Consider the following 26,672-nt stretch of genomic DNA (forward strand, 5'->3'; position numbering starts at 1 on the left):
CCTTTCAGATCAACATATAGTATGATTATGCTTTTTCATATCAAAAACAAGCAAAAATGGATACATACACTAAAATAAAAAGGAAACAGAAAAACAATTCAACATAGTGGTTAACTTTAGTAGGAAGAAAAACAGAAAGAGAGGGGAACACACAGAAGAAAGTCACAGGCTATGCTACTTACTGGATTGGGTGGTAGATTCTGGTTATTCAGCTTATTAAATTTTTCAATAAATAAACTTTAAAAGGGCATGTCCTGAATTGACAAGTAGTCATGAACCAAGAATTACAATTAAAATGTATATACATAATGGCTATTAAGAAAAATAAAGAGTAAACAGGTTCTAAGACTTTAATTACTTATGAAAATGCTTCTAGGAAATAGGCTGAAAATACTCTCCTCTAAATACTCTCCGTAAAATACATATGGGGAAGTACATCAACAGTTTGGGAGAGGGAAACTCTGAGATAAAACAATACATTCATACTTAATCTGACTCAAAACTAAGGAATTCTGTTCATTGATTAGGAATGGACACATTTAATGGCCAGAGAGTAAGTTTCCTTTTTCAACGTAAACCATCCATGGAAACCTAATCTAAGCAAAAACCCTATCACATGCATAAGGCTGAAAACACAAATTTCCCATAGGTTTCACACTTGTGCAAATGAATCCAGAATATTCCTATATCCGTACTCAAGGGCTATATAAATCTCCCTCCATGAAGATAAATAAGCATAAACATAATCTAAAGCCTTAAGAAACAATTCTGCATCACAGAAGCAGTCCTCTGGAGAATTTAGAAAGTCATCTCCATCAGAATAAATTTATACCACAGTCAAAAAGAATTTCAGAAATTATCTCATCCTTATTCTTGATACAATATTAAGAGGACACTATATCTTTGTGAAACAAGAGTATTTATTAGAAAAGAGAAGCAAAATCTGCATGGAAACAAGTCATAAAAGGTGTAAAAAGTATGAAAAAGGAACAGGAGAGATACTCAAATTAGTAAAATCAAACTAAAAACACTGTAAGCGACCGCCACGAAATATGGTAGTGACTACATATGTATATTTATCTCACTTTCTCAAATCTACCACAGGGGACAAATCAGCCACAAGGAAGAAAGCTTTACCTCCAACAAAACTGACAAATGGCCACAGATTCCTAGTAAAGTTTCTGGAATATATCTGTGAGACACAATGGAAATAATCAAGTTAAAGTAAGATGCCCTAAATGTTACATATTCACTCTCTAAATTCAAGTAAATATAAGTATCAGAAAATAAATGAAAGCTCATCTTAACTGCACAAAAATATTGAAGACAAAGGAGATTTTTCTTTAGGAAAATCCTGTTGCAAGTCCATTTCTACAACCTAAAAATGGCATGGGAAGTGGGCCATGTGGCATGCTGTTTTTATTTTCCCAAAAATGGCTGAGTTGAGAGCCTTTTAACTGCTCAACAAGTTAAAAGTGTAAAAAGTAGCAATGATCCAACATACATCTGAATTATGGCCACCCAGCAGGCCTAACTAATTATTCTTTCTTCCACAAACTAATTAAATGAACACAAATTATTACAACAATGTTCTAGGTATCTAAATTAACTCATAAGGCAATAGTTATAATAGTGCCCTAGCCATGAGCAAATTTCCTCAGTCCAGGTAATATTCTATATCTTAACAGGGGTTTGGATTACACAAGTGTATACACTTGTCAAAAATCAGTTGAGTGAGTACTTCCAGAATGGCAAATAAAGAACCTATGAAAATCTACTCATTGATAAAAGCAACAAGAACGCCTGAAAAAAATGCCATAATCAACTTTTTCAGAGCTCCAAAAATTAACGTTAAGTCTTGCAATAATCCAAGGAGTGTTTATTTAAGACACATAGATGAGTCTTGGTTAAGAACAGCTAGCTCTGATGTTTTAATATACCCTATCCTATTCCTCTCTCACCAACTCCACAGAAGCCTTGAAAACCAACAGCCCTGCAATAATGGTGAAAACTAACAGCTTACAAGTCACTGGAGCAAGTCTGGAGTTCCCCAAAAGCCCTTCCCCCATAGAACTGTCATTACTGGATCTGACAGTTCCCTAGGAACCTCTACTTGCAGGGTCTGTCTTTATTTTACCTAACTCAGAATTTGCTCACTGTGAACAGCTTTTTCCCCTGGGTCAATTGTCATAACCAGTCAGTGGCAAAAGTTTATCACAGCTGACTAAAGCAATGAAAACAGCTGGGAGAAAACAAGAATCTGGACAAAAACTTAGAAGGAAAGGCTGGGTAATGAGAGGTCCATGGCATTTTTGTTTTCTTAATTGAAGTATAGTTGACTTATAACCTTGTGTTAGTTTCAGGCGTACAGCACAGTAATTCAGTTATAATGTGTGTACATACATATATTCTTTTTTAGATTCTTTTCCATTATACATTATCTAAGATGTTGAATATAGTTCCCTGGGCTATACAGAAGGTCCTTGTTGTTTATCTATTTTATGTATAGTAGTGTGAATATTCTAATCCCAAACTCCTAATTTATCCTCCCCTACCCTTTCCCCTTCAGTAACCAGTTTGTTTTCTACATCTGTGAGTCTATTTCTGATTTGTAAATAAGTTCATCTTTGTATCATTTTTTTTAGATTCCACATATAAGTAATATCATACGTTTGTCTTTCTCTGACTTACTTCACTTAATATAATCTCTTAACTCCATCCATGTTGCTGCAAATGACATTCTTTCACTTTTTTATGAGTAATATTCCATTGTGTATATATATATTTATGCAATGATCTGTCAATGAACATTTAGGTTGCTTCCACATCTGGGCCATTGTAAAATAGTGCTGCTATAAACATTGGGGTGCATGTATCTTTTCAAGTTATAGATTTATCTGGATATATGCCCAGAAATGGGATTGGTGGATCATAGGGCATCTATATTTTTATTTTAAGGAAACTCCATACCGTTCTCCATAGTGCTGCACCAATTTACATTCCCATCAACAGTGTAGAAGGGTTCCTTTTTCTCCACACCCTCTCAAGCATCTATTATTTGTAAACTTCTTAATGATGGCCATTCTCAGAGGTGTGAGGTGACACCTCACTGTAGTTCTGATTTACATTTTTCTAATAATTAGCAATGTTGAGCATCTTTCATGTGCCTGTTGGCCATCTGGATGTCTTCTCTGGAGAGATGTTTATTCAGGACTTTGGCCCATTTTCTGATTGGGTTGTTTGCTTTTTTTAATATATTAAGCTATGTGAACTGCTTATATATTTTGGGAATTAATCTTTTGTCAGTCTCATCATTTGCAAATATTTCCCACCATTCTATAGGTTGTCTTTTCATTTTGTTTATGTCTCTTTGCTGTGCAGACTTTCAAGTTTAATCAGGTCCCATTTACTTATTTTTGCTCTTATTTCCATTACTCTAGGAGATGGATTGAAAAAATATTGCTGCAATTTATGTCAGAGTGCTCTGCCTCTGTTTTCCTCAAATTTTATTAGAGTGTCCAGTCTGACATCTAGATCTTAAATTCATTTTTAGTTTATTTTTGTATATGCTGTTAGAGACTGTCCTAATTTCATTCTTTTACATGTAGCTGTCCAGTTTTCCCAGCATCACTTATTGAAGAGACTACCTTTTCTCCAGTGTATTCTTACCTCCTTTGTCATAGATTAATTGACCATAAGTGTGTGGGTTTATTTCTGGGCTTTCTAACCTGTTCCACTGATTTATGTGTCTGTTTTTGTGCCACTACCATACTGTTTTGATTGCTTTGTAGTATAGTCTGCAGTCAGGGAGCATGATTCCTCCAGTTCCATTCTTCTTTCTCAAGATTGTTTTGGCTATTTGGGTTCTTTCTGTTTCCAAACAAATTAAAAAAACTCTTGTTCCGTTCAGTGAAAAATGCCATTGGTAATTTGATAGGAATTACACTGAATCTGTATGCTGCCTTGGGTAGTATAGCCATTTCAATAATGCTGATTCTTCCAATCCAAGATGGAACATATCTTTCCATCTGTTTGTGTCGTCTTCAATTTCTTTCACGTGTGCCTTAGTTTTTGGAGTACAAGTCTTTTGCCTCCTTAGGTAGGTTTGCTCCTAGGTATTTAATTCTTTCTGATGCACTGGTAAATGGGACTTTTTCTTTAATTTCTCTGATACTTCATTGTTAGTGTATAGAAATGCAACAGATTTCTGTACATTAATTTCGTATCCTGCAACTTAACCAAATTCATTATGAGCTCTAGTAGTTTTCTGGCAGCATCTTTAGGATTCTCTATATAGGATCATGTCATTTAAAAAAAGTGACAGTTTTACTTCTTCTTTATTCAATTTGGATTCCTTTTATTTCTTTTTCTTCTCTGATTGCTGTGGCTAGGAGTTCCAAAACTATGTTGAATAAAATGGTAAGAAAGGGCATCCTTGTTTTGTTCCCAATCTTAGAGGAAATGTTTTCAGCTTTTGGAGTATGAATGTTAGCTGTGGATTTGTCATATATGGCCTTTATTGTGTTGAGGCATCTTCCCTCTATGCCCACTTTCTGGAGTTTTTATCATAAATGGATTGTGAATTTTATCAGAAGCTTATAAACATAGATGCAAAAATCCTCAACAAGACACTAGCAAAACGACTCCAACAATATATTAAAAGGATCATACACCAGGATCAAACAGAATTTATCCCAGGGAGGCAAGGACTTTTCAATATCTGAAAATCAATTAATGTGATACACATTAACAAACTGAAGACTAAAAACCATGTGATCATCTCAATAGATGCAGAAAAAGCTTTTGGTAAAACTCAACATCTATGGTGGTTTTAAAAAGCTCCAACACCAAAACAATCACACTCATCTGTGAGGATGTACACATACTCAAGAAAGAATTGAGAAGGCCCTCATCTCCCATTTCTGGTTGACTTTGAGGTTCTGTACAAGCAAGAGTTAAAGTAAGAGCTATAGACTTCCTGCTGGAACATTAAAAATATAGTCCAATATGCACATAGAACCCCTTAGCAAAAGACGGAAGGCTTAGTGGTTCCAAACATTTAAGGAAATGTCCAATCGCTAGATGACTGTTAAGCTAACTAAGCAGACTTCAGAGGCAACATAAGAATGAGAATTTTACAGAATTAGTTTAGGGAAGTCACTATACAAAATGATAGAAGCAACTATTAAGCCTGAAGAAGGGGATAAATTTGATTTCCAGAGTTGCCACATTATATTATTTTAAATGTCCTGTTCTAAACAAAAAATGCCACACCAAGAAATGTTAAAGTATGGCCCACATACAGGAGAAACACAATCAGTAAAAACTGTCCAAGAGAAAGCCCAGACATTAATTAGACTTGTCAATGATTTAAATCAGCTATTTTAAATACATTCAGTAAACAAACAGAAATCATGTCTAATGAAGTAAATTATGAGAACAATGTTTCACCAAATAGAGAGTATCAGTAGAGACAGAAACTATAAACAAAGAATCAAACAAATTCTGTAACTGAAAACAAAAACAAACAAAAAACTGAAATGAAAAATTCAGTTAGGTGGCTCATGAGCAGATATGAGTACACAGAAGAAAGAATTAGTGAACTTAAAGGCATGTCATTTGAGAATATTCAGCCTGAGAAACAAAAACAAAAAACCCATCAACATACAGGACAATAGAAGCCACAAAAGGACAGGGGAGAAAAAAATATTTGAATGGCTAAAAACTCCCCAAATTTGATGAAAACATTAATTTACACATCCAAGAAGCTCAACAAACACCAAATCAGTTGAACTTTAAAAGATCCAAACTAGACACAACAGAATCAAACTGTTAAAAGCCAGAGGAAAAAGAGAATCTTGAAAGCAGATAGAGAGAAGTGACTGGTCACCTACAAGGGATAATAAGTTTAGCAGCTGATTCTTCATCAGAAACCATGGAGTCAGAAGGCAGTGAGTTAACAAATTCAAAGTGCTAACAAAAAAACTGTCAACCAAGAATTCTTTATTCGGCACGAGATGCCTTCAAAAATGAAGGAGACATTAAGACATTCACAGGTAAGAAAACCTGAGGGAATCTATCATTAGCAGACCTACTGTAAAGTAGCTACTAAAGGACAGTACTTTGGACTCAAATGAAAAGACACTAGAAAGTAACTTGAATACAAGAAAAAATAAAGAGTAAAACAGAGGTAACTATACAAACAGAAAGACAGTACAATTTTTTTTTTTTTTACAATTCTCCTATCTGATTTAAAAGATAGCTAGCTGCATAAAACACTGATTATAAAACTGTGTCATTAGGATTATAATGCATAGTGATGTCATTTACATGAAAATAATACAAAGGAGTGAAAGGGAAATGAAGCTATAAAGGCTCAAAGATTTTGTGTATTACTGACATTAAACAGGATTGGTATAAATTAAGACGTTAATTGTAATCCCTAGAAAAATAAGTGAAGAAGAAATTTCTTGGGTATAATAGTGGTATGGCTATTTATAAGAACATTCCTGTGAAGGAAATATATGCTACAGTATTAGCAATGAAGTATCATAAAGTTTGCAACTTACTTTCAAATGGCTTAGGAAGAAAAAGTTTGTGTGTGTGTTTTTCCACGCATGCACACACCCATGTACAGGTATACAGATAGAAGATTAGTATGTCAAAATGCTAACAACTGACAAATCTAGGTGCATATATGAATGCTAGTACTTCTCTTACAACTTATTTTTTGGCTTTTTATTTGAAATATTTTCAACTTATTTCTTGATTTATTTGAAATTTTCCAAAATAAAAAGGTGAGTGAGAGTTAGAGAGAATATCACCCAATTAAAACTCTTAGCTCATCTCTCTCTTCATGTACTCTACCCTCCCCACTTCAAACACTCTAACCACACTGGTCACTTCTCTCTCAAATGAAACAAGCTGATTACAATTTCAGGGTCTTTGTCTTTGCTAATGTTCCTTCTACTTGGAACATTCTTCCCTCAGATTTTCACTTGGGTATTTTTCCTAATAACTCAAGTCTCAACTCAAATGTAACCTCAAAGAGGCTGCCCTCTTCTCTATTAGCCTTATCTAAAGATAAAGACGTCCATCAGGTCTAACACACCTCTCAGTATTTTCTTAACGACAGTCCATAACTGAAATGTTTTTCCTTTTCACTACAACATAAGTTACAGGCCAAGATAGTCAGCTGTTATGTATTTTGTAGGCTGTCTTTCCTTCTCTTCCATAACCTATCTACTGTAGGACAACACTCATCCAAGTATTAGTAAAAACTAAATTGGAAGCAGTAAAACAACTGATAATTTTTTTTCTACAGAAGCTAGAAGAGAGAGGGGTACAACTGATGCTAACAGAAATTGGAGTGGGTTAAGGGACTGATACTGGACTCAGAGACAGTAGGAGTATACAACAGTTGAAACAACTGATTGCTTACTGATACAACTAGGCCCCAAACCAGCAACAGGTAGATTTCTCCCAAAAATTAAAATTTCCCTAACACTGGAATTAAGTTTAAAAGTCTGTGTTATGTTAAAATCTAGAGAAAAATCAGTCATAGTTTCATTTATTTTAATAAACTGTAGACTCTACTTCTCTCTACTCTTCCACTTGATTTAACTAACATTTTTCTGATCTTTTTGCCCCATCTGTTCTCTTTTCCCTCTACCTAGTATTTCCATTGTATGTTAAATTCTATCTTTAGACTATTAAAGACAGTGGTCTTCACCTTCTTTATGGCTATTTTGTAAATCCTTGAAGTGGCAGGTACTCATGAAAATAGTGAAAAAGAATAGCTGTAGAAACATCTGAGGCCAAGAATGAGAAGTAATAACTAAATGATAGCTTGAATTTATTGAGTCCTTATCATATGCCAGGATCTAAGCATTTTATACGTACTGACTTACTTGATTTTCGCAAAACTTTATGAGGTATTATTCCAATTTTACAGATATATAAACTGAGACAAAGAGCAGTAAAGTGCCTTGACCAGTGTCACACAACTAGTAAGGCTAGAATTCAAAGAAAGTCAAATGATTCCAGAGCCCTTGTTCTTCACTTCACTGCCTTTCACCATTGCACTGTAAGTCTTTACAAATTTGATGAAAATTCTGAGTGCTGAAATTTCAGAAATGAGAAGGCAAATGTGTTAACTATATTAATTTTTACACATTACTGAGTTAGTACTACTCAAATTTAAGGGACTTCCCTTGACATAGCAAAGAGCAAAACAGGACACGATAAAATACTAACTACTTACTAAGAATGCCAACAGATTCTTCCCACATGTGTTTCCTGAAGTATACAACATAACTGAAAATACTAAAACACTGTGAGTCATTGCTCTTACCAGAATTCAGCTAATATCCCAAGAACCTAAATCTTTATATCCCTGACAGCTTCTAGTATATTTTGTTTCCTCTATGACATTCTCATTTAGGATATTTTCTACAAACATATTCTGATATAAAACTCCTGACTAGATTCTATTCTCTAACAGCTGTTAATGTTTTGTAAAGCAGAGCCCTAAAGAGCAACAGTGAGCTTGACAGAACTACATGTGGTTCCTTGGACATTTTGCAAGTGGTATTAGGTGGTTTTTAAAGCCTATTCAAAACCATTCTACTGCTTAGAGACTATACAGCTTTCTTCAAACTTCAGTTATTAATAAGGGGGAAAAGCTCCAAAGTACTTAATGTATCAACATAACTTCTACATACCTCAGGGAATGCAAAAAGAATCATTCTATGGGAGGGCACAATATGATTTATGCAGTTTTGACTATTTCTAAGTATTGGTCATTAAAACTCTATTATTATAAAAATCTAAATAAGTAAGTTGGTAAACCAAACTTAAAATGTATCATGTATAACTAAAGAAAAATAAAAGTTTTTACCTTTATTAAAATAACCAACTGCCCATAAAAAAAGGTTTCTAACCTTTCAAAGTCGCCTTGCCTTGTAAATTTTGACAACCTATACACTGCCCAGTTGTTAAGCTGTTTAGAGGTCATTCCTCTTCCATTATCTATCACTGCAACGGCAGGTTTTCCTTGTGTTTCATCAAAATGCTATGAAACAAAATTCAAAAAGACAGGAAAAGTCAAATCAATATTAAAAACACAAAAAGTTAAATATAAAAAAGTGATTCACTGGGCTCACTTATACATTACTGGAGGAAGTGTAAATTAATACAACTTTCTGAAAGGCACTTCTGCTGTATGAATCAAAGGCCTCAGAATTCTTCATGTCATTTAGCCCAGAAATTCCATTTCTCAGAAATAAGCTTGAGGAACTAATTAGAGATGTGTACAAAGATCTAAAAGGATATTCATCATGTCAGCACTGATTACAATGGCAAAAATACAGGAAAAACATGTAAATTTCAATAACAGTAGATTAATTACTTAATTCATATTATAGTCAATACACCAAACTGCAGCAATGGTATGCTATACTGCAGAATATTCATGATATGGCAATATTTATAATGTAATGTGAAGGGAAAACAGAAGATCACAAATAAGATGTACACTATGATCACACATACATGTATACACATATGCATAGAAAACGGCACATGAAAAAACTAATGAATGAAGAGACATCAGATAATTATTTCTATTTTTAGTTTATCTTTATTTTGTAACTCTCCTCCAATGAATTTATAGTACTTCTATAAAAGGAAAAGCTGAATGGCTTTTAGAGTATCATTTTCTTACCAATTTGATCTGTATTCTTCTAACACCAGTGTTACGAGAAGTAGCAGACAATGAATTGTCAATTAATTCTGCAAGAGCAAATGCTGGAAGATAATGAGAAAACATTATTGCTTAACTTTTCCCTCTTGAATACTTTACATAAAAGTTCAAAGTAGAAGAAACTCTGAAATACCTTAAGCTATCACTTTTACTTTCCAAAGAGCTAGAATTAAAGTACTATCCTGATCCTAGTGATAAAAACATAACAAAAGCATTACCAATCACCACCAGCACAAAAAAGCAATCATCAACCAGTACTTGTGTGGCACTATACGGCATGAGTCAACCAGCCATGATTTCTGCCTTCAAGGAGTTTACAATCTAAAGACAGACATATAGACATAAAAGACAAACAGAAGGTCATAACCATAAAATCAGTTGTCTGTAGTATGTAATTACATCGTGCACAAGTCAAAAGTAAGCACATTTAGAGATATGGGGGCAAATATAAAGCAACTATAAAAGTGACTATTAAAAGTTGATTTAAATACAGAAATCTTACAACACCAACTTATGAAATGGCAGACCGTATCTGCTTAACACAAAACTGCTCTTAATTTCCTACTACACAACCTACCTGACCTTCAGTTTATCACTGGCTCAGCACTGTTCCTAACATTCTCCTTTCTTCAAGGGCACTACTTTTGTTTCCTTAATGAAAAGGGAGAGCATACCAAATTTATGTCTCTTCGACTGAAGTTTAGTACAACTTAAGCTGTAATTAATCCACAGATTAGCATTCTAGCAAACACTTTCACACTCTAAACACTTAGGGGATGGCTAAGTTTATAAACTAGTTAGAAAGAAATTACCACAAATCAGATGTCTGTAAGGATCTGGCTAAGGGTCTTAACTCTAGAAAATGGAGAAGTAGGGATGTTTGCAGGAAATGGAAGGGGAAAAAAGAGTTAAGGGAAATTTGAAAGGAAGAAATGAGTAGAATTTAGTATCTGATTAGATATAAAAGGAGAAAGAAAAAGAATTCCAAGGTGATTTTAAATCTTTGCTCCAGAAGACTGGATAAATAGTCATATTTTCCATTAAGGGAAAATTTGGAAGGGATGAAAGAAAAGTTCAGTTTTAGATACGATGCCTTACCACTATATCAAGCTCAGTGAGTAGAGATGCTTCACAGGGAGAACAGACACTATGCTTAATTGAAAGAATAAAGACAGAGGGAAATGCTTCACTGACATAGAACAGTTTAGGCTTCAGTCAGTTCACTAAAAGCATAAAAAAATCAGCATGACTTGAAGAATTATCCACCATGGTCATAAGTAACAAGAAGTAGCATCAAAAGCAAAGGAAACAGAGGCAGGGAAAGACCTAGGAATTTAATGTAAGTCACAGAAATCAAAGCAAGAGTTTAAACAGTGAGATTCTCTGTCTATTCATGTAACGACAACAGGAATGAAAATTGGTATAACCAAAATGGAAAGTAATCAACCTATTTCAGAAGTCTTAAAAATGAATACATCTACTGACTCCATGATTATACATTTAGAAACTTACACCCAGAGAACGAATTAGATTCATCCAATATGCAAACATATGAACACCTACTATTTGCCAGGCATTGCTCTAGGAACTAAACACGACAGATGAAAGCCTGTTCTTACAGAGTTAACATTCTATTGGAGGAAGATGGGAAATGAAATATATTTGCAATAAATAAGTAAATTTGTTAGCATGTTAGAAGATGGTATATGCTACTGAGAAAAGAGTAAAGAGATTAAATGCAAATGGTCCCTGACTTAAAGATGGTTCAACTTAATGATTTTTTGACTTTACAATGGTGCAAAAGCTATTTACATTCAGTAGAAACCACACTTTGAATTTATCTTTTCTCAGGTTAGTGATATGTGGTAAAATACTCTCTCATGGAGCTGGGCAGCAGCAACAAGCTGCAGCTCCCAGTCAACCACACCACGACGAGGGTAAATAACCAATACACTCACAAGTACTCTTCCCAGACCTTTCTGTCTTTCACTTCAGTACAGTATTTAATAAATTACATGAGATAGCCAACACTTTATTATAAAACAGGCTTTGTGCTAGATGATTTTGCCCAACAGCAGGCTAATGTAAGTGGTTTGAGCACATTTAAGGCAGGCTAGGCCAAGCTACAATGTAAGTAATGACGTAGGTAAAGGTGTATCCTAAGTTGAAAATACTTAAGTCAAAATAACATTTTTGACTTACAACATTTCCAACTTACAATGGGTTTACTTGGCATAGAGGAAACACAATTGCAATTTTAAATGGGGTGATCAAGATAAGTTTTGTTGAGAGGGTAACAGATAAACAAGACTTGAATGAGGTGAAGGAAGGAGACAGGGGCTATCTGGGGAAAGAGCATTCCAGGCAGAGGACCCTGAACTGAGAATAAAGCTGGCACTGAAGTAGAGTGAACAAGCAACAGGAGTTGTGGAAAACAAAGTCAGAGAGGTATAAAGCAGAGCTTCTAAGGCCATGTATGTAACTGTAAAGACTTTAGCTTTTTATCCTTAGGGAAACACAATCTGACTTCTCAAATCTTAGGTGGACAGGCATGAAAAGAGAGAAACAAGTTAAAAGGCCACTGTATAGTAATATGATGGTGCCTCAGTCTTAGTGTTACCAACAGAAGTAAAGAAAAATAGTTATTTTCAGATAAACACTGAAGATGGTGACAACAGGATTTTCTGAAAGATTCAATTAAGTGTATGAGATAAAGAAGAATCAATTGGACTTTATGGCTTAAACAATCAGAAAGGCCCAACACTGATCTGCTGTGTTGTTTGTTTTTATGAGGGGGAGGTAATTCGGTCTATTCATTGATTTCTGCTTGGAGGAGGTACTAGGGATTGAACCCATCCTGGGTAGGACCTCTTGCGTGTTAAGCATGCGCTCTACCTCTTGAGCTATATGTATCCTTCCCCCGAACCAACATTAATCTGAATGGGACGACTATGTGTAATATATTCAAATTTTAGATATTGTAGTAGAGATGCCACATGGGCAGCTGGTAGACAAAACCAGAATTCAGATGATGAGTCTGGCATTATTTTTCAGTATGTAACAAAAAATGACCATTTCTTACCACCTCCATTTGGGAGTCACTGCCATAAAGATGGTATTCAGAGCCATGATGTTGGATGTGATCACCAAGTGAGGAATTACAAGACAATAAGGGACCCAATATCAAGGCCTGGGGCACCTCAACATTAAGAGGGTGGGAACCTATGTCAATATCTCAAAAAAAAAAAAAAAAAAAAAGAGGGTAGGGAGAAAGGAGACGACAGAAGGCAGTCAACGAGGCAGAAAGAAAATAAAAAGCCTGTGCTCTCTCAAAGGCCAAGCAAATTATATCGAGGAGGAAGAAGTGATAAACTGTGTCAAATAATGCTTCAAATAAGATGAGAACTGAAAACTGATCACTGGATTTAGTCACTGGTGACCTTAGAAGAGTTTAAGTACAGGGGAGTGAGTAGGAGAGGACGAGAGGAGACGCACTGCTGATGGTGAATACAGTCAACTCTTTTGAGGAGGTTTGCTGCAAACAGGAGCAAAAAACTGGACAGTAATCAGTAGATTATTATAATGTTTTTAAGATGGAAGAAATAAAGAGCTCTTTTTTGTATGAAAAGACCGTTAGAGCTGATAAATATACTGGTTACAAGTTCAAGCTCTGAAGTCACTTTGCTAGGCTTCTAATCCCAGCTCCAACACTTACTAGAAGGGTGGCCTTTGGCAAGTTACCTAAAATCTCTCAGCCTCAGTTTCTTCTGCAAAATAGGGTCATTACCTAACATTAGCTAACACACAGGATTAAGGATTAAATGATAAGATGCTCATAAAGCACTTTGGCACAGTGCCTGGCACTGCAGCTGACAGCAGTACTAGTACCAGCAGCAGTCAAGGTAAGGATGTACAAAAAGAGTTAGTCACAAGAATATTCAGTCATTTGTAACAATTAAAAAACCTGCAATAACCTAAATGTCTAATAACAGTACACCGTTCAAATAAATTATGTTATCTAAATACTGTGTAAACACTAAATACATATTGATATATATTAAGGATGTTCATTTAATTTTAAATAATAAAGTAGGTTAAAAAGTACGCATCATATAAAACCATTAAAAAAATTTTTTTAAAATCAAACAATATAAAACGGTCTGAAAGGATAAACACCAAAAGTGTTAGTGGTGGTTACATCTGGATGGTAGACATAGGGATGTTTTTTACATGCTTTTTGCTTATCTGTGTTTTCTAATTTTCTACAAATTATAATGCATTTACAATGAAAAAAATATTTTTAATAGCAAACTTTATAATGAACATTTAAATAGCATTAAACACTTTGGCAGGGTCCAGACAGAAAAGATTCTCTAAATCAACTGATTTGTAAAGATAACTAGCAAACAATTCAAAGGTAGGATAAAAACTGGCAAGAATTAAAGGTGGAAGGAAATTAAAGGAAGGGGAAAAGAACACAAACCACTAACTTGTGCATTTCAGCTATACAAATTTACAAGGTAAAACATATTTTCTCAATTGGGAGAGGTCCATAGAAGGACAAGAATAAATCAGGAGAGGGAAGTGTACAGGAAAAGGAAAGATGTGTAAGTGCAAGATCTCTTATGAGTTGAAAAGGAATGAATTCTCATTCCAGGTTAGTTGTAAAGAAGTATCTTTATTTTGAAGTAAGATGACTTAGGCAGAAAAAGAAATAAATTGTGATGAAGAGAGGAAATAAGGAAGCTCACAATGACTGGTCATAGTCTGCTAATAAAGTAGAATGAGTGAAGGAATAGGACGTGTAATCAGGGGACAAAGGAAAATACAGGTTATCAAAATTAGTGTAAATGGAATACTTACGTAAAGGATTTTGTCCTTCACTTGCATAATATTCATACATGCCACTTTTAACCAATGTGTCATAGTGAGGTAGGAAGTCAATTCGTTCTTTTGTAGCTGTTTGTAGTAACTGATTGACTGACTGCAGCAGGTATAGAGTGACTCCATCTTTAACAGTTTCATCTGTAATAAGATGTAATATCTCAAGTGCTAAGCTAGCATCAGAAACACAATCAATTTATAATTTTAAATATGTAAATTGTATCTATGAAATATCTTTTAAAACTGTACAGGCAAATCCCTAAACAATGGGTCGATCTATAAATTCAGTTGTGTTTTGTTAAGAATATCAGTGGAATAGGTCCAAATACTCCTATTCATCTGAAACACTCAATTCTCAATAAGTTAAACTGTCACGGAAAATCAGATGAGGAACTATACTAGAGTGGTATCAATAGAGAAGAATGATCAAATTCAAAAAGGAATCAGGCATGAGAAACTGGCAAGTCTTAGAACATAATTAGGTTAAAAAAAAAAAGGGAAGAATCAAAGTTGGTGAGGAGAATTAGCTTCTTAAGAGCCCACACAGAAGGCCTGTGCTAGGTATTGAGCAAGATGTCATCTTCTATAGCCTTGACATCATCTTTTTCCATAATCTTGCTTGAAAAATATGACCTTTGTACAAACTTCACACATATAGCCAGTTCCCCCCCAACAAAGTAAACAAAAGCATCAATTGTTTTTTGATGCATCTACATAATAAAATAATTATCACTCTATGATTTACTAGACCATATTAAATATAAAAGCATAAACTTAACATTGCTTACCAAAATTATCACAGGTAATTTCCTTCCTACTTGTTGTTGTAATAACGAATTTCTCTTCAGGTGAAATGCCAAGTGTCTATCCAAAATAATAGGAATAAAATCAATTATTACACAAAGGAAATAAAAGCACTATTCAAGTTTATAAAAATATGAAAATACTACCATATGATACCACTTATATGTGGAATCTAAAAAAAAGACAAATGAACATACATGCAAAACAGAAACAGACTCACAAACAGAAAAACTTATGGTTCCTCGTGGGGAAGGGGGTGGGAAGGGATAAATTGGGAGTGGGAGATTTGCAGATACTAACTACTATATATAAAATAGATAAACAAGTTTATACTGTACATCACAGGGAACTATATTCAATATCTTGCAGTAACCTACAATGAAAAAGAATATGAAAACAAATATATGTGTATGCATGACTGAACTATTATGTTGCACACCAGAAAGTGACACAACATTGTACACTGACTATAATTCAATAGAAAGAAAGAAAGAAAGAAAGAAAGAAAGAAAGAAAGAAAGAAAGAAAGAAAGAAAGAAAGAAAGAAAGAAAGAAAGAAAGAAAATACTAAGAAGACTATTACAATCTTTTAACAGTTAATACTACATTTACTTTCTGTGAAATATTGTCTTAACATTTTAAAATTTTGTCTTTGGATAAATCTATTTATAAATTACCTGTTTGTTTAACAAGATTGATTTTTCTGCTATTTTATGTTACCTAGGAACACAAGTAATTAAGTGGACATTTTGAAAGGCTTTAACATGCGGGGACCTCTCAGACAAAAGACATGTTATTTCATGTCAATATATAAGTAAACTTATTTGGAGCAAAGCATTAACATAACACTTATATTCATATATATTAAGTATTTAAATATGTAAAAACAGAAGTACTAGAATAGAGGTTAATATTTTATAACACTGAGGTAAGGCTAACCATGCTATGCAGGATATCTGTATTAAAGCATCTTTATATCTATTATAACCCCTTCCAAAAGTTATACTTTTTTTCCTCTTTTTTTTTTTTCATGAGGGGGAGGTAATTGGGTTTATTTATTTTATTTGGAGGAGGTACTAGGGATTGAACCCACGACCTCATCCATGCTAAGCATGCACTCTTGAGCTATACACCCCCAAAAGTATAACTTTAAAAAATTAAGGCAAATTATAAATTACAGGGGAGGAAATTGCAACAGGAAACAAAGTATTAGCATCCTGAGGAGAAAAAAGCCTTTATAAATCAAGATGAAAATCAACAAAGAGAAAGACTGAAAAGACATGAACAATCAAAAGGAGAAATAAAAACCAATGACCCCAAAAACATGTGAGAACTGTAATTTGAAAAGATACATGCACCTCAGTGCAGCAGTATTTACAACAGCTAAGACATGGAAGCAACCTAAATGTCCTAACCTAAATGATGATTGGATAAAGAAAACATGGTGTGTATATATACAATGGAATACTACTCAGCCATAAAGAATGAAATAATGCCATTTGCAGCAACATGGATGAACCTAGAGATTATCATACTAAAGGAAGTGAGTCAGAAAGATAAAGACAAATACCATATATCACTTATATGTGAAATCTAAAATAGGACACAAATGAACTTATTTACAAAAACAGAAACAGATTCACAGACATAGAAAACAAACTTATGGTTACCAAAGGGGAAAGGGGGTGAGGGAGGGATAAATTACAAGTTTGGGATTAGCAGACACAAACTACTATATGTAAAATATATAAACAAGATCCCACTGTATAGTACAGGGAACTCTATTCAATATCCTGTAATAAGCCATAATGGAAAAGAATATGAAAAATATGTATGTATAACTGAATCACTTTGCTGTACTCCACAAACACAACAGTGTAAATCAACTACCCTTCAATAAAAAAATTAAATTTTAAAAGATGTTTAAAAAGAGAAAAAAAAATGAAAAACTGAATTTTCACAACTAACCAAAAGATGGAATTAGGAAAATGAATTAACACTTTCATTAAAATTTCACATATCTTTACAATTAAAAGGTACATGCTCTTTCCAAAATGAGACAGTGGGACAATGTATGGTTAAGAAAAAGGCTGACTTCTGTTTTAGGCAATGATCTAGACCAACTTTACATGGAAAATAACTAAAACAAAAAAACTAGACTAATGATACTTAAGTCTTCAATACTGATAGTAAAAACCTTTACTGGTCACTATTGAAATTGAGGCACCAACTCCTTACTCTGAACATTAACAAATTAAAGAGAAAGAATAAAGCATTTATCCTGCTTTCATGTACCAACTGGATTTCAGGCTAACAAAATATCTCTGGTTGATGAGGCAAAGTTGTTCTTTAAAGAATTCTTGGTAATAAATACAGAAGGAATGGCAATCAGAATATCACCATCAATGAATGAACCATTAAATCAAAACTTTATTATGGAGGAATCCAGCTGAAACCTCCTGAATTCCACTAATTCGGTCTTTGAATTGCTAAGAGTGGGTAAAATAGCCATATATTATATGCTCATGATGTGATGTAATAGTTACTACCAGCAACACCTGTGAAGTATTTTTTGTCTCCTCACCTCAAAGAAGCTGAACCTAAATCTTGGTTCTGAAAAATAACTTCTAGCTTACAGGATATATGGAGTTAGAATAAGCTAAATTACTCCATAAAGGAGCACAGATAAACCCAGAGTATTAGAGGCAAACCTACTTGATTTCAACAAGTCAGTGTTGGGGAAAACAAAAAAGACTAAGGGAAGGTGTTTTGCTCAAACGCTCTAAATTTTAAAAGAATTAAGAAATATAAAAAACCAAGTTCAGGGAGGGAAATAGCTCAGTGGTAGAGCACATGCTTAGCATGCATGATGTGCTGGGTTCAATCCCCAGTTCCTCCACTGGAAAAAAAAAGTTCAATACCTCATATAAGCAAACCAACTATAAAAAGACATGTCTGAGACAGAGAAGTCTGAATATAGACCAAACTCTTAGACAATATTATTAAAAAATGCTACTTTCTGATAGTGTGCTAATAGAAATGCTTGTAGAAGTATACAGGAGTGAGATGAACTAAGGCCCAGAATATGCTACAAAAGGCAAAAATGATGCTAATGTGGTAAATACTTGGAAACTGTTGAATATGGACGCTGAGTATACTCTTATCTCTTTGTATATCTTTGAAGCTTTTAATAAGAAAAATTTCGAACTTAAACTATACTATAACTGACCAGTGGAAAAGAACAGAGGACCCTGAAAAAGACCCATATATATACATAGGGGGAGCTTGGCAAATAGGTGAGTGACATTACAAACAGGTGGGGAAAGAGTAAACTATTCAATGAATATTACTGACACAACTAGCTAATTGCACAGAAATGGGTAAAATAAAATCCCCATCAACATACACAAAAATAAATTCCAAGAGAATTAAAGCAGTTACATACTAACCTAAAATTGTAGAGGAAAAATAGGGAAATAATTTTGAGAAGATAGAGAAAAAGATTTCTGAAAATATACAAAAAGTTAAAGCCATAAAGGGAAAAAACTGGAACAAAAGAAAAGATGCTCATCCTCACTAGTTACTAGAGAAATTAAAACAATCTGATTATCATTCCTAAGAGGCTGGCAAAATTTTTTAGTTCTGATAATACAAGGTATAGGCCTCCATATATAAGGAAAGTGGACCTTACACACTGCTGATAGGCATAAGAATCAGTATAACCATACTGAAAAGTAATTTGGTATACTCTATAAAATTTAAAATATTTACATCCTATGCAATTCCACCCAAGAGAAATGAAGCTACAGATATAAACTGATAGGGAAAAGATTCTACTTGTTTACAGAAATAAAAATTGTCTTTATAGAACTTTATTTGGCTTTTGTATAATCGTCTTTATTTTTCAGTTCTTTACCACTTTATCTCTAGTGTCCCAACTGGTAGATATGAGCTTATTACATCCTATAGAACAAAACAGTTGCTATAGTTACTGAAAAACATGGGCCAAATTGAATTTTTAAGATCTCTGTACATCTGAAAAGTATTTACACCTAAGTATTTCATACAATCGCTCCATAATTCTACAACTTAATTAAGATACATAAGCTATCTTTTTTCTTTGCTTTATCTATAATTCTTTATAAAAATTATTTCTCAGATTCATATTTTTCTAAATATTTTATAGCTCTGGTATTTGACAAACATAAATTAAATATTTTTATATTATTCATGATGCTTTTATTCACAATTCATCTCTCTCCATATTTTTGGCCTAAAATCTATGTTACCAGATGTAAACAAAAGTCTTTCATGTATTTATACTAACCTGGCCTTGAATACAGATACACTTTCTCTGTCTTTCTCTATATGAACACAGGATGACATTCCATTGGGCCAAGAGTCTTGCCTGGACTTCATTTTTATATGAGCACTTCAATCCCACCTTCTTCCAGGTCAATGTTAAAGTATACTAATCAGCCTTTAATGAATAATGTAAAGTACCGGCCCTCCATGTCTTTAGGTCAGCTTCAAACATCTGCTGCCCAACTTCTCCCAAAAGCCAATTTTAAGAAATATTTGTAAAGGGTTAACTAACTAACTTGCAGTCCATAAAATTCTCAAATACTCTAAACTTCATTAATGGATTAGGTCAGTCAGAAATTATATACTTGAACACATCTCTCTGAAACTCTGCAAAAACTAGCCTTTAATGATTTGTGCTTTGGTTTATATCCAATGGCTCTGTCCCTGAATCACCCAAAATGAGGAACACTCATATTGCACTTGAGTGAGAAACCTCTATAAAAATTTGGGTTGTAACTGGTTGAAGCCAGGTGCAATACTCTAAATAGCACATACCCTACCTTATATTAAAGGACAAGATAGGAAGAACCTTTTCTATCTGTAAGAATGTTGACCATTTTATCAGGATTTGTGAGGAATCTAGGGAGAATTTTTTTCTCAAATTAAAGGTTTAACAGTAGAAATGTTTTTATTTTATAGACATTGTGGATTTTATGTCAATTATCTTTCCTTCTTTGTTTTGACCTCTTAAGAAACTCAGAGCTGATTTCTTGGCTCAGTACTGGTGTAAGATATTATCAAATGAACTCCCGTTTATTAGCTAGCTCTCCTCAGGTTACTATTCTATTCTTTCCTACACCTATCTTCTTTTGCTTCTTTTCTTTTCATTTTTTAGAATTTTTAACACAACGTAACTTATGGACAAATTTTTTTTGAAGGAAGAGATTGATTCATTTAACTAAACAGCTATAAATCAACTATTAAGTAAGGCGCCTACCCTCAAGGAGCAGAGTGTATTTAAAAAAAAAAAAAAAAGTACGATGGTATAACAAGTGCCGTGGCAGGATAACAACAAACAGTGGAACCAAAAAAAGGAAAAAGTAGGCATTCCCTCAAAATTCGGGGTGGAGAGGGAGGTTTGCACGCATGAGACTCAGTGCCTGGGTATATTTAAGAACTAGCCAAAATAAGTCATTTTCTAATCTTTGATTCTGCAAGACCACAAGGGCTCAGGTGAGTCAATAGCTGCTTACCACAGGTCTAAGGGCTTCTGCCAAATCTATGCTTTCCTCTGCCTTCCTCTTGACTGCTCCCTTCTTCCACAGTGAGCTTTCCTCAAGGAACAGTTTAGGATCCATAATAGTTTCTAACACTGCAAACACTAATTGGCTTGTTTTAAGCTTTAAGAAGCTTTAGTTAGTGCACTATCTGCCTCTTGCCCTAACAAGGAAAATGAAGGCTTTAGTAAATGGTGTGGGCATGTTTTTTAAAAAATACAAGCTTTAGAATCAAAAAGACCTAAATTCCAGTCCCAGTTTCACTGCTTATGTATTGTACAAACTCAGGCTTAATTCAGTAATTTATCTCAGTTCTTCATGTATGCAATAGGGACAAAGTTATGGGATTAGATGTCATAATCTAATGATGCTTTAAATTCTCCAAAAAAAAAAAAGTTACCTTTTTTTTTTAAACTAGGTTTTCCCTCTCACTTCTAATCAAATTTAACGTTCTCTGTTCTAGCAGGAAGAAGTGGGAAGAAGGACAAAAAGAATTAGACAAAGAAAATATTTTTCTTGGTTTTCAAGTTAAAATATTTAAGTAATGGAATAAATATATCTGTTTCCTATAATAAAAAACTTCATTTGAGGCAGAGTGGTATAACAAAAAGAATATGGGTTCTGGGTTTGAACTGTAATTTTTGTACTACCTGTTTAACTTAAGTGAGTCATCATCTCCAAAAGTGAGTTTCCACTTCCGTAGTAAGAGGTCAATACACTTCCCCTATATATGTTACAGAGTCAACTGGCACTTCTGACACAGGAGGATTATTTCTAGAGGGAGGGTAAATTGGTACAACCTTTGTGAAAAAACAACTTAAAAATATGTATGAAGAACAACAGTGAAAATCAACTATACTTCAATTTTTTTTAAATGCATCAAGAGCTTTAAATATATTCTTGATCTCTGATACAGGAATTTCACGTCTAAGATTCTAAACCAAAGAAAAACAAAGTCATAAAAGATTATACTTTCAAAGATATTTATCACGGCATTTCTTAAAATTGTAAGTAATGTAAATATCAACAAAAAGGAGAGAGCTGGTTATGTAAACAGTAGTACAAAACAACCCACTTGTATTATGAAGACTAGCGTTAAAATAGAAAAATACTGACAATATTAAGTTAAAAAAAAAGGAATATAGACATGTATTACAGTTATAAAAAAGCGGGGGGATAAGGATACCAAAAATTGACCTCAAATACTAACAGTAGTTAAAGTTTTACAGTGAGTAAAAGGTTTACTTTTACCCCCTCTGGTTCCGTATTTTCTTTAATGTGCTATTTTAGAATCATTTTTATATCTCATGATTTTAAATAGTTAATACATAATAAATGTAAGTATTTTATATAATCAACTATAAAAATAATAAACATAAAAGATTCCTTTTCCTGAGTTGGATTTAATACAAAACATCAAAAAAGATGAGCATTCATTCAAGCACACGGGAATGTACTATATCCAGGCACAGAATGAACTTCAGAGTTTATAAAATTTTGTCTTCTTTCTAACTTGGGCATTTAGTACGTGCAAGGCACACTTCTAGACACTAGACACTAGGGATTCAAAACAAATCAAAGTCCTTGCTCTTAAGTCCTTTTTATCCTGTGGGTCTCGATTTCAATCATTTCAGCAACTAATGTACAGAGTTAATAGTATTAAAACATTAGCCTACTCAAGTTAAAACACCGTTGCACACCAAGTCCTTTTTCCTTGGAAGCTAATTGTTCTCTACCGCCTAGAAAGAGCCCCAAGTGGTTTGTGCTTCTCATGACAGTCAAAATTCCTTCTTAAAAGCTCAGGCAGAGCACCACCTCCGATTTATACAAGACTTCATAGTTTTAAGTAGGACTCTTCCTACAGTCATTAATTTTTAAAGCTAACTAATACAGTGAGTATAGACGTCCTTTGGTGTTCCGCAGCCACGAGTGGTTCAGGAACCCCCAAGGGGCCAGGGGTGCAAATCCACCTGCGAGGCTCTGGGTCAAGCGTTTCCACTACGTAAGAACCCCGCCAGGGAGGGCCTGCGAACCTTCCTGACAGAACGACCCGGGAAATTACGCGTCATTTAACGAACCTGACGAACGTCGACTCCAGGAATTTCACAACTTCTAACTATCACAACACTCCTAACAGAGCCATCGGGGAGAACTCTGTTCTCTCCTTTAAAAAAAAAAAAAAAGTTCCACAGAAAGAGACACAAGTGGCTTTCCCTCCTGGCAGGCGCGCTACACGGCCTCGGAGTGCGAAGGTCGCCGCCCGCGCGTTAAACCTGAGGCACCAAAGCCCGGGCGGCGCGACCCCCGGGACAGGGCCGGGGCAGAGGGAGGCCCACAGGCCCGCCGGCTCCGCACCCCGAGGCCTGCGCGGGGACTCGCCCCAGGCTTCCCCGCCGGGCCTTGGGCATGGCAGGCACCCGGGAGAGAGACGCCAAGGCCGCAGGACCAGGGCCAGTGACAGGTTTATTGCCCCCAGTGAGCAACTGGGGCTTCTCGTCACCCTCCCAGCCCAAACTCTCCCCGCGCATCCCTCCTCCGCCCTTGAGCGTACCTGACACACGGAGGAGCGGAACGCCGCGTAGTCCGAGCGCTCCCCGACCTGCAGCGCCCGGTCCCCGAGCTCCGACTCCTTCTCGCGCCGGTCAAACAAGTACACCGTCCTGTAGCCGTCTCCTCCGCCGCCCTCTCCGGTGCCCACCGAGGGCCCGCCGCCGCCTGCCGCTGCCATATTGGGGGAAAGGAGAGAAAACAGCAGCGCCGGCGTCTGCGGCCGCCGCGCTGAAGGCCGAGGTGCGGGCTCTGCGCGGCGCCTTCAGCTCCAGCCCCCGAGGCGGCGTGAGGCCTCTACCCCGGTGCGCTCAGCTCCTCCCTCAGCAGCAGCGGCGGCGGCGGCGGCGGCGGCGGCCGAGCAGCGGCAGGCGCGAGGATCACCCGGGAACCGATTCAAACGAGCTCCTGCTCGGGGATCACGTCACTTCCGCGGCCCGCCGCTCCCGAGGAGGAGGGGGCGCGCGGCGCGCTCCTCACAGGGTCGGGACCCGCGCCCGCCGCCGCCCACGCGAGCTCGCTGCGCGACCAACGAGCAGGGCCGCCGCCTGGGACTGTGGCGCAGGAGGAAGAGGGGCGGCCCGCGACGCAGAGGGGGCGGGGCGAATCCGGCAGGCCGCGCGGGCCGGGGTGGGGCTTCGGCGCCCGCCGCCTGGGGCCGCCCCTTTCGCCCTGGTGAAGTTGGAGGGAAGTGCGGTCCCTCGCGGGCGCGGGCGCTCTCAGGAGGCAAGCTGGTAGAAGAGGCGGGAGAGCCAGCCTCGGGAGCGGCAGGGGAAGCTTTCGGGGGAACAGTTTTCTTCAGGCCGAGAGGTCCTGGAACCTCCCCGGCTCGCCATGACCCCGACCGAGCCTCCCCGGCTTCGACCTCCTGCTGCCGCGGCCACGCCCCTCAGCGGCCGAGTCGCGTGAACGCGGCGGTGGCAAGCGTCAGGCCCTCGGGCCTCGCGTTCTGGATCTTCCCCCGCCGCGAGCACGTGGGTCCCCACGAGGAAAAAAAACCGACGCCAGAGGCCGTGCGCCTCTTTTTTTCCGCCTCATTTCTCCGGGGTTGTTTGTGGGCCGCGGTGTGAGCCCCCAGACAAAGCTGGTCCCCGAGAAGGTCCTCACCGAGGCTCGTGACGTCACCGCGGCCTCCGAGGGTCCGCCGGCCGGTTCTGCCCGTGCCGCTCGCCTTCCTCCGTCGCAGTCCGCACGTTGCTGAGAACTGTGAAAGCACCTACGCCGGAGTTGTTAGCAATAAGTTAAATGATGTTCGCAAAAGGCTTAACACAGAGTACGCTTTCGGTAAAAGCCTTTATTGCGCTTCATTAAATATCCTGGCCTTGGGCGCGTAGTGCCCTAACTCAACAGCAAATACTACTGTCATTGTTGGAGGACCGTCTTTGGCCACTGACTCTCCAATTCTTAAAAATACTTGGTGAATATTTTGTCCTTGAGAATGACATGACACGTAAATTCACTAAGCCCAAAGTAGCAGACGGAGTGGGGGGAATTTTTTTTTGATTCTTCAAAAGTTCGGGTGATAAAATATATTTCCTGCTTTACTAGGTTTGGCTAAACCTTCACGGTTAATTATATGGATAGACTCATCGTTAGTGTATGTTAGAAACCTAGGTTTGCTTGTCCAAATAAAAGTTCCTAAATCGTAGGGTTGTGTGCGCGCGCACGCGTGTGTGTGTGTGTGGCTAGACATACAAGGTTTTAAAAGTAGAGCACACAGTTGAAATAAAGTGTGAAGGCATGTATTTTAGAGGAACATAAATACTAGGGAGGGAAGTGGGGAGAATGGAGAGTAGATGATGGAAGATAAAATTGGGAAGAGGCAAGTTGTAGCCAAATGCCATTCATGTTCCTGAAGAAGATGGGGGAGGCTGAGACCAAAGTAACCTCCAATTCCTATGGGATTTCTTTGAAGTCTCATGTTTTATCTTTCCAATTCAAGTGAACTTTTTCGTTATAATCCGTTATGTAAAGGTATTTGATTTAAATGACAAAAAAAAAGTTTTTTGACTTCTTAATAGGTAACATGAATTAATTATTTCATCATATTGGGACTATGGCTAGAAGTTGATCATGAGGGCAATTTCTCATTTCTCTGTAATATTAAATTATGCAAATACATAGGTAGAAACAAAAAACTATTTTCATGTCTTTAGGAGGGATTTAAAGATAATCTCTCAGAGGAGAGATCCAAAATGCTGCCAGGAAAGTGTACCACAATATTAAGGGCAACTATTGGTGGAAACATTGATACGTATCTTCCTGATGAGAGGCCAGCTCAGAATCATTGTCTTCTGTGGCAGTTCGGCACTCTGAAACAGCATCAAAACTATTTGCCAGTCAAGTTTTGTTCTCAGAGAGAAATTCCCCAGGTAGCTTTCTCAGCAAAGAAAGATGATGTTTCTTCTTTAATTTTCATCACAAATAAATGAATTTAAAATGACCCTGTCCCACAATTAGTTCCCTTTGACTCTCAATTTTTATTTTCATTAGCCATCTTTATCACATAGAGTATATTTAAGTGTCCCTGTATCAGTTATCTATTGCTGCATAACAACCTACTCCCAAACTTAGTGGCATCCTGTACAGCTCCCCATGGCCCTCCCCCTGGGATGTGGCCCTCATGATAAAAGATGCTACAGACCCAGAATGGAGTAGTTGGGAGGCAGTGAATAATAGCTCTTCAACTCCATAATTAAAAATTGTCTCCAACTACTGTATAGCACAGGGAACTATATTCAATTTCTTATAATAACATGTAATGGAAAAGAATTTGAAAAGAAAAAATACATGTATGTATGTATATGTATAACTGAATCACCTTGCTATACACCTGAAACTAACATTGTAAATCAACTACACTTCAATAAAATTTTAAAAAATGGTCTCCAAGATTCCTTAAAAAACTAAAAATAGTTACCATATGATCCAGCAATCTTACTCCTCAGCATATATCCAGAAGGAACTCTACTTCAAAAAGACACCTGCACCCCAATGTTCATAGCAGCACTATTTACAATAGCCAAGACATGGAAACAGCCTAAATGTCCATCGACAGATAACTGGGTAAAGAAGATATGGTGTATTGATAC

The 26,672-nt window shown here is 36.5% G+C and overlaps 1 protein-coding gene across 1 annotated transcript in view; it reads right to left on the reverse strand.

Moving 5' to 3' along the window:
* Positions 1-24,120, reverse strand: part of SMCHD1 (structural maintenance of chromosomes flexible hinge domain containing 1) — a 114,887-nt gene extending 90,767 nt beyond the window's left edge. The window contains exons 1-5 of the mRNA XM_032467403.1: positions 23,585-24,120; positions 15,436-15,511; positions 14,627-14,788; positions 9,725-9,807; positions 8,943-9,073 (exon numbers count right to left, since the gene is read on the reverse strand). Of these exons, the coding sequence (XP_032323294.1) occupies positions 8,943-9,073; positions 9,725-9,807; positions 14,627-14,788; positions 15,436-15,511; positions 23,585-23,761 (629 nt within the window). The 5' untranslated portion in view covers positions 23,762-24,120. The remainder of the gene's footprint in view (positions 1-8,942; positions 9,074-9,724; positions 9,808-14,626; positions 14,789-15,435; positions 15,512-23,584) is intronic.
* Positions 24,121-26,672: the final 2,552 nt, after the last annotated feature.

The sequence above is a fragment of the Camelus ferus genome, chromosome 24 (genome assembly GCF_009834535.1).
Source record: "Camelus ferus isolate YT-003-E chromosome 24, BCGSAC_Cfer_1.0, whole genome shotgun sequence".
Taxonomy (NCBI): Eukaryota; Metazoa; Chordata; class Mammalia; order Artiodactyla; family Camelidae; genus Camelus; species Camelus ferus.